The following is a 14095-nucleotide window of genomic DNA, read 5'->3' as shown; positions in this document are numbered from 1 at the left end:
AAAATCAAAGCTTGATATCACTACAGGCGAGCTAACTAGTTACACAGTATTTTCAGTGTATTTATACCGACTTGTATAGCATTTACAATGTTTTAGGTATTGTAAGTAATCTAGAAATGGCAAAATACACAGGAGAGTGTACATAGGTTATATGCAAATACTACACCATTTTATACGAGGGACTTTAGCATCCCTGAATTTTGGTATCTGCAGGTAGCCTGAAACCAATCCCCCAAGGACACAGAGAGACGACTGTGCTGCAAGTCTTCCTCCAGGTGCAGGCAGCCTGGGCTAGGGCAGGCGGTCAGGGCAGAGCTGGTCTCAGACACTTCTGTGTGGTGCACAGGCATTCGGGATGGGGCTCCAGGCACGGCTGGGGCAGTGGTGAGGAGTGGAAAAATCCAGGAGGTACTCAGGAGATAGAGTGTTGGTCGTGGGGGCTGAGGACAGCAAAAGGGAGGCACCCAAGATGGCAGCAGGATTCTGGCTTAGGAGACTAGCTGGGTGACAGCGCCACCTCTGAGTTAGGGGACGCGGGAGGAAGACAGGTAAGAAAGCCAGCAGCTTACAACAGCTACCATGTCATCTCGGTGTCTGTGGGGCTGGGCCTGGGCAGGGCCTGGCTGGGTGCCTCTGCCTCCTGGTCCCTCTGCTGAGCACACCATCTGTGTCTGTCATTTTGGGCCCCCCCCCCTTTCCATCAGGGAGCCCAGCCCTGGAGCAGCATCTCCTCCTGGCAGATGTGCCTCGTGCGGATCACCACCCCTGAGCCTGGTGCAGGGCAAGGGACGCAAAATGGGAGCCATATCTTTATTAAACGACCGTCCATAGAAGCTCGCTGCTGCCACGCTCTGTCCTGTGTGCAGGGGACACCGCAGTGAGTCAGCACGCCTCTGCCCTGGAGGGAGGGGCTTAGATAGATACTCTCGTTACTCCGCAAATAAAATCCCACAGAAACCCGCGCGCGGGGCCCAAAACTCAGTACAAAATGCAGAATTGCGCCTGGTGACAGTAAGCGCGACCTCCCCCCACCCCCGCCCCAAAGTGTCTGCTGGCTCAGAAAACAGAAGGATGGGACTTCCTAGGTGGCGCAGTGGTTAGGCATGCGCCTGCCAATGCACGGGACGTTGGTACTATCCCTACTCCAGGAAGATCCAACATGCCACCACAACTATTGAGCCTGTGTGCTGCAACTACTGAAGCCCACGTGCCTAGAGCCCGTGTGCCACAAGAGACGCCACTGTAATGAGGAGCCCGCGCACCACAATGAAGAGTAGCTGCCACTTGCCGCAACTAGAGAAAGCCCACGTGCAGCATCGAAGACCCAATGCAGCCAATAAATTAATCAATCAATTAAAAAAAAAAACCCATACAGATGGAGGGCAGTCATTCAGCTTGGTCACTGATACTCCATTTCTTCTCCTTCCTGGCAAGGGTTGGGAGGGAAGTTTCCTGCCCCTGGAGGTCAGAAGTAGCCTAGGACTTGCTTTGCCAGTTAAAGGGGGGAGAGGGGGAATGCGTGTAACTTCCTGGCAGAAACTCTTAGAGCTGCCCATTCAGGCAGGTAGGCATCTCGTGGAGCTCAGCCTTTCTTGGCTGATACAGAAACTGCACGCGGACTGGGGTCCCGGCTGGGAAAGCCACATGAACTGCGTCCCAAAGGGTCACAAGGTAGCGGTTTCCTCACCTTCCCCTGGTTTAGAGCAGGGGCGATGCGAAGACTGGGGCCCAATTTCATTCCAGCCCAGCTGTGAAACAAGTGTGGTGTCACGGGGTGTGTAACTTGGGGCTGCTGTGATAAGTGGGTGCCTGCGACGTGCACCAGGCCCTGAGTCAGCCTCCGTACGTTCAGGGTATGTGATAAGCACGGCTCTGTCCTCACAACACTGACATTCTAGTTGGGGGAGGCTGGTGCTGAGCTAGGAAGTGACTGAATGAATAGGATCCTGTTCGAGAGATTGTGCTGGTGTAAGCAGATAGGGTGGGGGTCCCGAGAGAAAGAGAACCGGGTGTGGCTTTCTTGACATAAGAGAAGTCATTTTTGGCCTAAGCTATTTCGTGATCGAAGCCTGGCCACAGTGCTTACCCTTGAACAGGTCTCAGTAATTCATGATCTTAAAGGAACAAAAGAATGCAGAAACTGTTATCAGGCAAGAGAAGGAACAGTGCTAGACAATACATCAGTTGTAACGATTCCCTGCTCTGTGTGGATGGTAAAGAATGAGCGTGAAGTGCTCAACCACCAGATCACCTGGGCCCTAAAGGAGGATGATGTTGACCTTCCCTGACCCTCAGGACTTAATTAATTAAAGCTTGGACTGCCCAAGCCCCTTGATGAACACGCACATACCCTTAGCTTAAAGCATCCCCAGTTTTGCTGTTCGGGGAGGCACTAATTTGGGAAAGGTCTCCTATGTTCTCCTTACTCACTGCAAGTCATCAATCCTTCCTTCTCCTGCTCTTTGCCTTGGCTGCGTCTTTCTGCTGGACAACCACGAAGAGGCGAACCCCGTTTTGGGTAACACTGGGAAGGAAATGGGCTTTGTGCGACAGAGACTGGACAACAGGATGGGGTCATGTGAAAGGAGCCAGGCTGGAGGCACAGGTGCAGGCCGACGGGCAGGAACAAGCTTGGTGTATTCACGGAGCAGAAACAGAGACCAGTGTTGCTTAGTACCCAGTGAGGGGCGGGCGGGAGGGACAGGGTGGGAAGGATAAGGATGCAGAGACTGGAGGGGCCAGACCAGGCGGGGCCCCGTCGGGGCGAGGGGGAAAGAGGCGTGAACACAGCACAGACGCACGAGGGCAAAGACGGGCAATCCGGGAAGGCTTCCCGGAGGAGGGAGGCCGAGAGGAGGCGTGTCAAACCCCAGTTCTGGGCTCTGTCACTTCCTGGTCTTGTGGCTTCGGGCAAGCGCTGAACGTCGCAGTCTCAGGTTCTCCTCTGTGAAATGCGGCCAACGACAGCCGCCCCGCAGAGGGGACGCGAGGTGGCGGGTGCGCAGCGCCGCCTTGGCCGCCGCCCCGTGGGCAGGTGCGTGGGGGACGCGCCAGTCCGGGCGGGCCTTATCCCCCGGGACCAGAGGTCAGCGGGCCGGCGGCGGAGGCTCCTCCCTGGACGCTCGGCCGCCGCCGGCGGGAGGAGGGGCGCAGCGGAGCCGCGCAGGTCGCGGACAGCTGCGGACGGGGCCCCGCGCTGTCTCTTTAAGAGATCAGCGGACCTCCCCGCCCCCTGGGGATCTGATTGGCTCCTCCCGCTGCATGCGCCCTCTTTTCGGCGCAGCCCCGCTCCTATAGGCCGCTGCGGGCTGGGGGCGGGCCTGCGTGCCGAAAGTAGGGACGGTGGCTGTTTTGCAGTTTTGGCGGAACGAACAGGACGAGGCTGCCTTCCGGGTCGCCGCCGCCGGGAGGGCCGCGCGGTGGCGGGCCCGATCGCGCCGCCCTCCCCGCCCGCCAGCCCGGTCTGCGGGAGCCGGCCGCCCGCGCCCCTTGCGCGACGCTCCCCCACGCCAGCGCCGGAGGCCGAGTCCCGCGGCCTGGCTGGGTCCGCGCCCGGCGGCGGATGGGCGGCCGGGGCCTCAGGTAAGGAGGGGGACCCCTCTCCTGCCCCGGCGGCCGATCCCGGGGGCCCCCGTCCCGCCTGCCGCTGCTGCCGCCGCCGGGAGCGACCCTCCTGCCCAGAGGCAGGCTGGGGGCGCAGAGGGCCGGCGTGCTGGGTCCCCGCGGTGTCTGGGCTTGCGGACCCCGCGCCCCAGGCTCTCCGGGGAGACGCCCCTGCGAGTGGCCGGGTCCCCCCTGTGGGCCCGCTCGGCTCCGCGGCCCGAGAGGGCGGGGGTCCACTGAACGGGGGAGCAGGCAGTGACCTGCCCCCACTCTGCAGTAGGGACGGGGCCGTGGGGCCTCCCAGACGGTCCTCCCCCTGCCCAGAGGGGCTGGCCCGCACTCTGCTGGACATTCATCTGTCCACTCACAACGTCTGTTGTCCTCGGGGACTGGGTCATGAGACGCCCGGGCTGGACAGCCCACAAACACACACACACAGACAGGGCCACTTCAGACCAACAGGGGTGGTCAAGGAGGGCTCCTCAGAGGAGGTGGCCCGCATGAGGTGAGACGCGGCTGGGAAAGAGCACGCACAGGGGCCCTGAGGTAGGAACAGCACAGCAGCTTGGAGTACAGGCTGAAAGTCGGGCTGCAGAGAGGAAGGGAAACGTCAGGGCAGTTGGCAGGGGTCAGGTTGGACCTTGAAGGCTCATGGCTGTCCTTCCTCCTGGGGGCTCCTGGCAGGGTCCACTGCCGCCCTCCCCAGGGCTGAAGGATAAGGGGGTTGGCCTCTGTCCTGGGAAGCCTTCCTCACCCTGTGTGGGTTGCAAGGTTTTAAAGCTCGTCAGCCGCTGGAGTTGGAAACCCGGAGGGCTCTGCTCAGGGTTTTGCTTTCCTCAGGGTTTCCCATCCAGTAGCTCTGGGTGGTCAGTCCCACTGCACAGATGAGAGACAGGAGAGCGGAGGCCCACTGAGGGGAAGGCCCTTCATGTCCAGGGCCTCGCAGCAGATCCAGCATGCAGGACCCTGGCCAGTTGGCACCCTGCCCACAGATGGAGGGAGGGAGGGAGGGAGGTGGGTGGGAAGAGGCCTCTGGAATGTGAATGAGGTCAGGAAAGTCCTTCCCAGGTGGAAGAAACAGTCTGTCCCAGATTCCCGCCTGGGGAAGCCAGGGGTTGCCCCAGGGCACTCAGCATCCCAGGAACACCCTCTCTGGTCTGGGCTTCCCCCCTCCCTCCCCCGCCCTCAGCTGGCCTTCCCACGTCCCCCCTCTCCTGAGCCTGCAGACCCCTTACTTTGTCACTGCCTAGGCTTCTGCCTACAAGGCCAGGAGCTCACCTGTGGTGGGGCCAGGGGGATGCAGGGCCACAGACTTAGCCCCCGCCTCTTTCCCCTCGGTGGGATGGGACAGTGGCTGTCCCCTCTCTCGGAGGCTGGTGCGGTGGCTCAGCGGGTTACCCCGTGGAAAGCCCTGGGCCGCCACTGCACACAGAAGGGAAGGGTGGGTGTCATACGGTTTTTGTTGCCGCGTCCGTTGTTTTGTGAGCTTTGCCACAGGGGCAGTTCTCCTGTGGCTCAAGTGTGGTTCTGGGGCCAGCAGAGCAGCAGCGCCCTGGGAGGGTGTGGGGAGCAGACGCTCAGCCCCCAGCCCTGCCTGACCCGCATCTGCTTGTTAGCAACACTCTGCTCTGGATCAGGCCCGGGGCCCTCTGCCTGCAGATGGAGAGGCCGAGGCCCCAGGAGGGGCCCCTGGCAAGTTGCCCCCCGGGGGCCTAGGCTCTGGACACAGTCTGGGCTGCAAGCCCAGCAGGTGGCTGCCCAACTCCAGGCTCGTGCAAGGGGTGACATAAGTACCTCGCTGCAGGGCGGCAGCGCCCCGGGAGCCTTCTCTGCAGTTATTACAGAGCTAGCAGGGCCGTGCTGGAGGGGGTGCCGCTGGTCCTCTCCTTCCTCCCCTCAGACTCCAGAGCAAGTGGCGCTTCGACCTGTGGACCAGATCCTTCCCCCATGCCACAGCCCCCAGCCCCTCCTCTGGGAAGAAAAGCAGCAGGTACCTTGGTGTGCGTGGCCTTCTGTGGACACGCGCTGCTCTGGTCTTGCTTGATCCTTACAGCAGCCTTGTTAGGGGGGTGTTATTGTCCTGTGACACCCAGAGACGGGAAATGACTCACCCAAGGTCACAGAGAAAGAACCTGGCCGAGCCAGAAGCACAACGAAGGTCTGCCCAGCCCCGTGTCAAACTGGCCGACGCACAAAAGGGAATCTGTTGGATTTTGTAACTGAGATGTCTGGCCCCGGGGTGGGGGCTGGGGTGGGGGAGGAGGAATCCCGTTCAGGTGTGGCTGCATCCAGGGGCTCCTGTGAGGCGCTGTCTCCAGGATCTATTTCCATCTGTCTCTCACCTCTGTGTTCCTCTGCGTTGGCGTTCTTTCCACGTGGGACTCCAGCGTGCACATTCCCCGGCGTTTTGGAGGGGTGGAGTCAGCCGTACCTAAAGCTGTGGATGGAGACTGCGGGGCTGAGGTGCCCCCCCAGGCAACTGGGGTGCTGGACAGGCAAAGCCAAGAGAAGCCCTCTGCACCCCCCACTCTATCCTGCCCTCCCGCTCCTGCCCCCGTTCATCCCCACTGGCTTCTCTCTGCCATGTGGGGTTCCCTACAGACACTGGGCAGCCCTGGACCCCAACCCTGTGTCACACGGGCACCCTGTGCCCTGCTGAGGTGCCTGAGATGCTCCCCACCACCCCCACTCTGAAACCACTGGCTTACAGTACCGGAGATTCAGCTTCTGGCGCTGGCGAGGGGGCCCTGTCCTGAATGCAGGGCATCAAGGAGGGTCCTGCACTGACGGGGCACCTTGGCAGTGAGGCAGAGGGGCAGTGTCATAGGGACACCATCAGCCGTGCCGGCCTCGCCGCTGCAGGGCGCCAGAGGCTCGGGCCAAAGCCGTGGCATCAGCCTCCCCTGCCGTCTTCCCTCACCCCTACGCGTGTCTGTCCGGGGCTCTTGCTGGCCGACCCTCCCAAAGGGATCCCAGATCCCTCCCCTGCACCCCCACTGCCACCACCCGTTGAGCCACTGTCGTCGCTGGTCCGGCCGGGCACTCCTGGGTCTCCCTGCCTCCACTCCCCCTGCCTGGGTGCCTCGTCTACCGCAGCCTCTCCACGTGGGAGCGGGGCCCCGTCCTCTGCCCTCCGACACCCTCCTGTTGCACACAGAGTGAGATCACGGTGCCAGGGGCCAGGCGGCCCTGGCTGACCTGGCCCCCACCCTTTCTCCTCGCTCTTCCAGCCTGCTCTTTGCCCTCTGAACCGGCCAGGACTGTTTCTGCCGCCTGGCCTTTGCCTTCACCACTCTCTCCCCGGGACGTGCTCTGCCCAGATTTTCCCCAGTCCAGCTCCTTTCAGTTATTTAGATCTCAGCTCAAATGTCACCTTGTTTGACAACCCATCCTGAAGCGGCACCACCTTGTATTCCCTGGGATTCTGGTTTAGCTCTGCAAACAGGCCGAGATAATCAGGTAGAAGATTATTCCCATCTGTTGCGGGACAGTCTGTGTGCAAGCTGTCCAGGATGTGTGTGGACGCTCCACTGTGTCTGGCACCCAGACACCTTTCTCTGTCACTGCTCTATTACCCTCAGTACATGGCTTCTGTCTCATGGCCTACGATGGCTGCTGTTGCTCCCACCACGACATCCATATTCCAGCCAATGGGAAGGGAGATGGGCATGACTTGAAGTTGGCAAACCTTGCTGCTCATATCCAGTTGGATAAAACTTGGTCATGTGGCCACAGCCAGAATAAGGGAAGCTGAGAAAGTAAGCACTGTTTGAGAAGCCACGTGCCGGCTAAAATCCATGGGCTCTGGTACTAAAGGGGAGGGTGGATGTTGGGGACCCCAGCAGTTTCCGCTGTGGTTTCCATTGTTTTGTTCCACTTCTGTGTTTTTCTTCTTAGCAGTTACCTCTAGGAGAAGTCTGCTTTTTAAGTACAGGTATCTGTGCTGGCTGCCAGCTGCCCCTCCTAGAATGAAGGCCCCGAGAGGGCAGGTGTGTCCCGACACCTGGACCTGCTGGCTCGCAGGCAATGCCAGCACCGCGGAAGGGTGCAGAGCCACGGAAAAGGGAAGAAGTCAGCTTCTTTCCTTGGGCCTACCATGTCAGGCACATGTTCTCCCCTTTAATACCTCCGTCCTTGGTGTGTCCTCAAGTTGCCGATGGGGACGTGATCCCAGAGCCAGTCGGTGGCCTGTGGGAGAGAAGGATGGAGGGTTCTGAGCGCCAGGTCTCGGCCCGCCCGCTTAGGACTCTCCCTGCTTTCAGCAGAGCAGCACTCGCGTTGCACAGCTTGGCCAAGTGCGGAGCAGCCCCTGCAGGCCCCCTCAGGCTGCTGTCCGGGGACGTGAGCGCAGCACGCGCACGGGATCCGGCTGCTGTGCTGCAAATCCTGCAGGAAGTGTCCTGGGCTGCTCTTCGCTGAACAAGAGACCTGTGCTCTCGCTGTAAACAATTCACCTTTTTCATTTTTTAAAATCTACTGAAGCGTAACTCATACAGAAAATCACTCGAATCACAGGCGCGGTGAACCACGACACTCGAGCACGCCCCTGTGCCCGCCACCAGATCGCGTCCCCAGGGCTGACCCTGTGCCCTCCGCCCTCCACAGGGCGCCCCTCCCCAGTCCCCGCGCGGGGTCAGACCGCACGCCCACACCTGGCCGGGTTCGCTCAGTGTCCTGGCTGCCAGGCCCTTCGTGTCGCCAGGGCAGGAACTCGCTTTCATTTCTGGGCAGCGGTCCACTGTTCACACGGACGCCCCCGTTGACGTGTGACTTCTGCTGACAGTGGCACTTGGGCTGCTCCAGCCTGGGGCTGTCGTGGACGGCCGGAAGTGGGGGCGCCGGGGCAGAAGCCCAGTCTGTTCAGTCATCGTTTTAAACGCTGGCATCAGTCACGTCCCGTGGCCCAGGCCCCGGCGCTCCCTGCAACGTGCGGCTGCTGTCAGCGCAGCCCAGCTCCTCTGCTGCCGCCCCCGTGACACAAAGGACTGGCCCCTGTCAGGTGTTGGGTTGCGACACGGGCAGGAGTGCCCGCCCTGCCTCCCGCCTGCGGGGCGGGGAGCCTGAGGCCCAGAGGCCGCACGGCCCCTGCGGTGCTCACGGGGTGGCTGTCACCCCCAGGGCTGGCTGCTGGCGGGATGGACACCCCCGAGGAGGAGATCCGAGCCAGCGGGCCCCCACCCCTGGCACCCAACATCAGCGTGCCGCACCGCTGTCTGCTGCTGCTCTACGAGGACATTGGCACCTCTAGGTGAGGCAGGCACAGTCCTGCTGGGAAGGCGGGGTGCCTGAGAGGGGGCTTCCTGGGGTGGGTGGGTGAGAGAGTATCTGTGAGAGACATGGGCGAGGCACAGACACAACCCCGCCAGTGAGCTGCCTCCGTACCCGCTTGCCAGGGTCCGGTACTGGGACCTCTTGCTGCTTGTCCCCAACGTGCTCTTCTTCATCTTCCTGCTCTGGAAACTTCCATTTGCTCGGGCCAAGATTCGCGTCACCTCCAGCCCCATTTTTATCACCTTCTACATCCTGGTGAGTTCATTTCAGTTGATGACAGAAAACCCAACTCCAACTGCCTTTGGCAAAAAAGGGAATTGTTAATTGTCTTTGTGATGAAGACGAAGCTTCAGGTATGGCAGGATCCAGGGGATTAACTGATGTCCTCCGGACTCTGTCTCCGTCTCTGTCTGCATCTCTGCTCTCTTCTGGCCTTATCTCACATGACTTCTCCCCATACGATATCGAGGTAGCCAAGAGCAGCTCTGAGCTAACCTCCCTGCCAGCTCCAGCAGAAGAGTATCTCTTTCCTGATGGTGCAGTGTAGACCTGGAATCCCCTCTGAGTGGCCCACTTTGGAACCCCTGTTCATCCCTGAGCCAGACGCTGTGGCCAGCAGGGAAAGGGACACTTTGGAGCTGGGAGGCTGGGGTCAGCTCAGCTAGACCATGTGGACTGAGGAGGGTGGTGGTCCCAAGAAGAAAATTGGGGAGTGGTTACTAGAGGGAAGGGGAATGGAGGCTGGGTGGGGGGACAAACCCTGCTGCATTCTGAACCCCAGCTGTTGCTGAATGACCTTGGGCCAATGGCTTGGCCTCTCTGGGCCTCGGTGCCCTCCTACGTGATGTGACGTGGATCTGCTCCAGTTTGCGGTGCTCCTGTGAGCACCCAGTGAGACCACGCAGAGCTCCAGCCCCGTGGGGGCCTGGCACACAGTGGGCGCATGGCCCTGAGTGACATCAGCCTCCACGAGGTTGGACACAGTTTTCCAGGTACAAAGGACAGAGTGTACGCACCTGGGCTCTTTTGTTTGTACACGTCAGAAAGCCGAACTTAAGCTCACAGGAGCCTGGGATGGGTGGGGGTGGGGTAGCGTTGACTGAGAAACTGAGTCGCAGGGCATCAGGTGCAGCTGGGTCGGGGGGTGCTGGCTCTGTGCATTACGTAGGTGAGGTGCAGCACAGACGGGCCCAGACGCAGCAAGCAGCAGGTCTGGGACTGGACCCCAGCAGGCTGGCCGCACCACGTCACCCTAACCAGCCCTCCCAGGGGAAACCAGGGCTGCGAGGGGAGGGCCAGGTCCCCCTGCATCCCACCCAGGCGGCCTGCTTCCTGGGGAATCCTTCCGTTCTCGAGGAATCGAGGGCTCCTGCAGGTGCGGGGTGAGGGCTGCAGGCCCTGCAATTCCTGGAGGTCTCGTGCCCCGACGCCAAGCCCCCGCCCTCTTTTGCTCACCAGGTGTTTGTGGTGGCGCTGGTGGGCATCGCCCGGGCCGTGGTGTCCATGACGGTCAGCACCTCGGACGCTGCAACGGTCGCTGATAAGGTGAGGCTGGGCCGACCGGCGGGGCGCTGGGCGCCGGGAGGGGCGACTGGCCCCCAGGCTGACACCCTGCCCGCTCTGCGCAGATCCTGTGGGAGATCACCCGCTTCTTCCTGCTGGCCATCGAGCTGAGCGTGGTCATCCTGGGCCTCGCGTTTGGTGCGTCGGCCGCTGCGGCCAGGGCTCCCCTGCCCCTCCCTGGCTAGGGGCTGCTTCCGCTGCCTGACCGTCGTGTTTCTTCCAGGTCACCTGGAGAGCAAGTCGAGCATCAAACGTGTGCTGGCCATCACCACGGTGCTAGCCCTGGCCTACTCCGTCACCCAGGTGGGGCGGGGCGGGCAGCTGGCGGGGGTCGGGGCCCTGGGTCGGCGCCGAGCGTTTGTCAGGTGCCGAGGCTCAAACTCTAGGTGCAGCTAAGGGGTCACCTGGGCGGCTGGTTAACAGGGCAGGGGCAGGGTCTCTCCGATTCCAATCCAACAGGCTGAACATGCCGTTTCGACAAGCAGCGCAGGTAGGGAGAGAGCAGGCCCGCAGATCCCACTGACAGCCCTGCGTCCAGGGACCCCTGTGTTGCACGGGGGTTGCCCCTCCCTTGGCCGTTCTGGGGGCTGGAGCAGGGAGCTGAGGGCCAGGCGGAGCGGGGCTTGGTGTGGGAGGGAGCCAGGGAGGCGGCAGGCCAGGTGCAGGAGCCCTTGAGACCCTCCCCTGCCTCCGCGGTGCAGGGCACGCTGGAAATCCTGTACCCTGATGCCCACCTCTCGGCTGAGGACTTCAACATCTACGGGCACGGGGGCCGCCAGTTCTGGCTGGTGAGCTCCTGCTTCTTCTTCCTGGTGAGTTGGGGGGTGGCCGCAGCCCCGGGCAGGGCCTGGGCGCCCTGCTAGCAAGGCGCAGCGCCCGGCGGGGCGGGAGCTCCCCGCGTCCCGGTCAGCGCCGCCGTCTCCGCAGGTCTACTCTCTGGTGGTCGTGCTCCCCAAGACCCCGCTGAAGGAGCGCATCTCCCTGCCCTGTGAGCGCCTGGGGACCGGGCTGGGCGCGGGGCGGGCTGCGGGCCCCGGGGTGGCCTGGAGCGGACCGCTCTGGGTTTGGCGGGAGGCAGGGAGCCGGTCCGGGCCCGGGCCCTGACACCTGGGCGGGACCTCACGTGCCCACCCCGCAGCGCGGAGGAGCTTCTACGTGTACGCGGGCATCCTGGCGCTGCTCAACCTGCTGCAGGGGCTGGGGAGCGCGCTGTTGTGCGCCGACGTCATCGAGGGGCTCTGGTACGGGGCCTGGAGGGCGGGGGGCGGGGCCGGGACGGAGGGGCGGGGCCCTGGTCGGGGGGGCGGGGCCCTGGTCAGGGAGGGGCGGGGGCAGGAGGAGCAGGAGGCGGGGAGGGGCGGGGCCAGGAAGAGCAGGAGGCGGGGAGGGCGGGGCCGGGAGGGAAGGGCGGGGCCCGGGAGGCGGTGGAGCCGGGAGGGGCGGGGCCCTGGGCGGGGCGGGGGGCGGGGCCGGGCTCGGGTCCCACCGCCTCAGCCCTGACCCGTCCCTCCCCCCAGCTGCGTGGACGCCACCACCTTCCTCTACTTCAGCTTTTTCGCGCCCCTCATCTACGTGGCCTTCCTGCGGGGCTTCTTCGGGTGAGCCCCCAGCGCAGGCGCGGGGCGGGGGGGGGTGGCGGGCCTCACCTTCTGGGCGGCGGGCGCCCCCGCGTGGCCGCCGTCGGGACCGCGCCTGCTACCTGTCGCGCATGCGCAGTCGCCGCTGTGGCCCCAGCCTCCGGGCTCCAGCGCCGCTCAGGCTGGGACGCGGGCTGCGGCGGCGCTCGGGGTGCCCGTGTGCACAGGCACACGTGTGCTGCGTCCACAGGTGCATGCACGTACACGTGCGCATCACACACGACACAGGCCCGCGCGCTCTCCTGCGCTGGGTTTCCGCTTAAGGCCACATCAGCTCATCCCTCCGCACCTGCTGTGGCCGCGGACACGAACCCCTGAGCCCTCGCAGCTCGTGTCCTGCCTGGGGGCGGCCGGGCTGGGGAGCAGGGTCGGGGAGGTCCGGCGTGTCTCTGGGTGTGGGGTGGGGCGCACTTCTGGGCACACGTGTGTTTGGAGGCGTGGCAGGGAGACGGGCTGCTAAAGAGGTGTGGGGTCGAGGGTGGGATCCCCGGCCTCAGATGCGGTGCAAGCAGGCCTTCTGCCCGAGCCCCCCTTCCCTAGCTGCCAGGTCTGAGGGTGGGCTTCGGGGGGCCTCAGCGCTGGAGCGAGGAGGGCAGGATTGGATCCCAGCCCTGAAGTGCGTGACCTCGCACAGGATGTGTCTCCGGCCTCAGACTCCTGGTTGTAAACTGGGAGTCATGCTTTCTCCCTCAGAGGGCGGAGGACGGGCCCGGCGGGCAGTAGTGAGCGCTGCAGGGCGGGGTCAGGGCCCGTGTCTGCCCCGAGCCGTGCGCAGGTGCTGCTTGAGGCCCATCGTTTCCGGGGTCACACTCCTCCCCACTTTACGGTGAGAAAGCAGGCACCCGCCGGGCTCACAGGCCAGGAGCAGGAGGGGAGGTTTTAGCACATGTCCCAGTGGACTCCAGCGTCCAAGCAAGGAAGGGGAGCTCGCAGGTGGGCCATAGCAGCTGTCAGCACGTTTCCTGCCACTCTGGAAACCTCACTGTACAGCCCCGCGAGGAAGGCCTTTCCTGACTCACACTGGGCTCCCCTGCCTCTCTCCTCCCACCAGCTCAGAGCCCAAGATCCTCTTCTCCTACAAATGCCAAGTGGATGAGACGGAGGAACCGGACATGCACCTGCCCCAGCCCTACGCGGTGGCCCGGCGGGAGGGCCTGGAGGCGGCGGCCGCCAGCACGCAGTTCGACTCGGCCGCGGGGGTGGCCTATCTGGACGACGTGGCCTCCATGCCCTGCCATGCCGGCAGCATCAACAGCACAGACAGTGAGCGCTGGAAGGCCATCAACGCCTAGCGCGACCGCCCCGGCAGGGCGGGAGGGCCTGGGGGCCAGGGAGGGCAGAGCCCCGGCAGAGGAGGACGAGGGGACAGGCTGGTGTGTGGGCGGCAGCCCTGTGCGGGCTCTGCCCCCGCTTGCCTCCAGCCACCTCTGCTCCAGCTGGGGGCCACCTCCCCCTCCCAGCTGCCCTCGCCCTGCTCGGCGATTTGGTCCCGATTTTGATGACCCAGGGCCGGGCCTGCCTAGGTTGGCCGAGGGCACCCCCTTTCTGCGGCCGGGGCCCCGGGACTGGCCTGAGCCTCATCCCCTGCCCCCGCCCCGACGCCCACCCGGCGCATGGGCCGAAGTGTGTATATTTTCTTCATCTATTTTCTAATAAAAAGGAAAAGAAGCAGAAGGTGTTGACGTGGAGGCGGTGTGGGGCTGCCGGGGCGGGGGTGCCCCTCTGTGTGCCGAGCCCTGGGAGCCCGGCGTACCTGGCACGGGGCCCCGCTGAGCGGAGGACACAGCGGTGGAAAGAGCTGAGGTTTCTGTGCGCTGTCCGGTCTGCTGCTCACGCCTGTCATCCAGGCAGCACTTCCCCGCCACCAGCTTCCATTTCCACATCTGTGAAATGGAGATCAGAAGGCCCATCTGATCTCACAGGGACGTCTGTAAGGGGCAGGAGAAAGCCAGTGTGGGTGGCTGTGCGCGGTGGGGCCGTGGTGACCGCGGGGCTTCCTTTCAGCCTCTAGAATCCTGCTC

The 14095-nt window shown here is 63.4% G+C and overlaps 1 protein-coding gene across 5 annotated transcripts; it reads left to right on the top strand.

Moving 5' to 3' along the window:
- Positions 1 to 2892: 2892 nt before the first annotated feature.
- On the top strand, positions 2893 to 13739 carry TPRA1 (transmembrane protein adipocyte associated 1). Of its 5 annotated transcripts, XM_057705182.1 has the most exons (12): positions 2893 to 3034; positions 3358 to 3582; positions 8722 to 8851; positions 8997 to 9129; positions 10333 to 10419; positions 10503 to 10575; positions 10661 to 10740; positions 11139 to 11249; positions 11365 to 11425; positions 11576 to 11678; positions 11955 to 12035; positions 13126 to 13739. In XM_057705182.1, the coding sequence occupies exons 3-12, from the start codon at positions 8739 to 8741 to the stop codon at positions 13364 to 13366; spliced, it is 1083 nt and encodes a 360-aa protein (XP_057561165.1). In that variant the 5' UTR covers positions 2893 to 3034; positions 3358 to 3582; positions 8722 to 8738; the 3' UTR covers positions 13367 to 13739. The 5 variants fall into 5 exon arrangements, with proteins under 5 accessions (XP_057561165.1, XP_057561164.1, XP_057561163.1 ...); XM_057705181.1 differs by lacking the exon at positions 3358 to 3582 and having other exon boundaries at positions 2917 to 3034; XM_057705180.1 differs by lacking the exon at positions 2893 to 3034 and having other exon boundaries at positions 3445 to 3582; positions 7869 to 8851.
- The last annotated feature ends 356 nt before the right edge of the window (positions 13740 to 14095 follow it).

This window comes from Hippopotamus amphibius, chromosome 13 (genome assembly GCF_030028045.1).
Source record: "Hippopotamus amphibius kiboko isolate mHipAmp2 chromosome 13, mHipAmp2.hap2, whole genome shotgun sequence".
Lineage (NCBI taxonomy): Eukaryota > Metazoa > Chordata > Mammalia > Artiodactyla > Hippopotamidae > Hippopotamus > Hippopotamus amphibius.
This window is presented reverse-complemented; position numbering and strand designations above follow the sequence as displayed.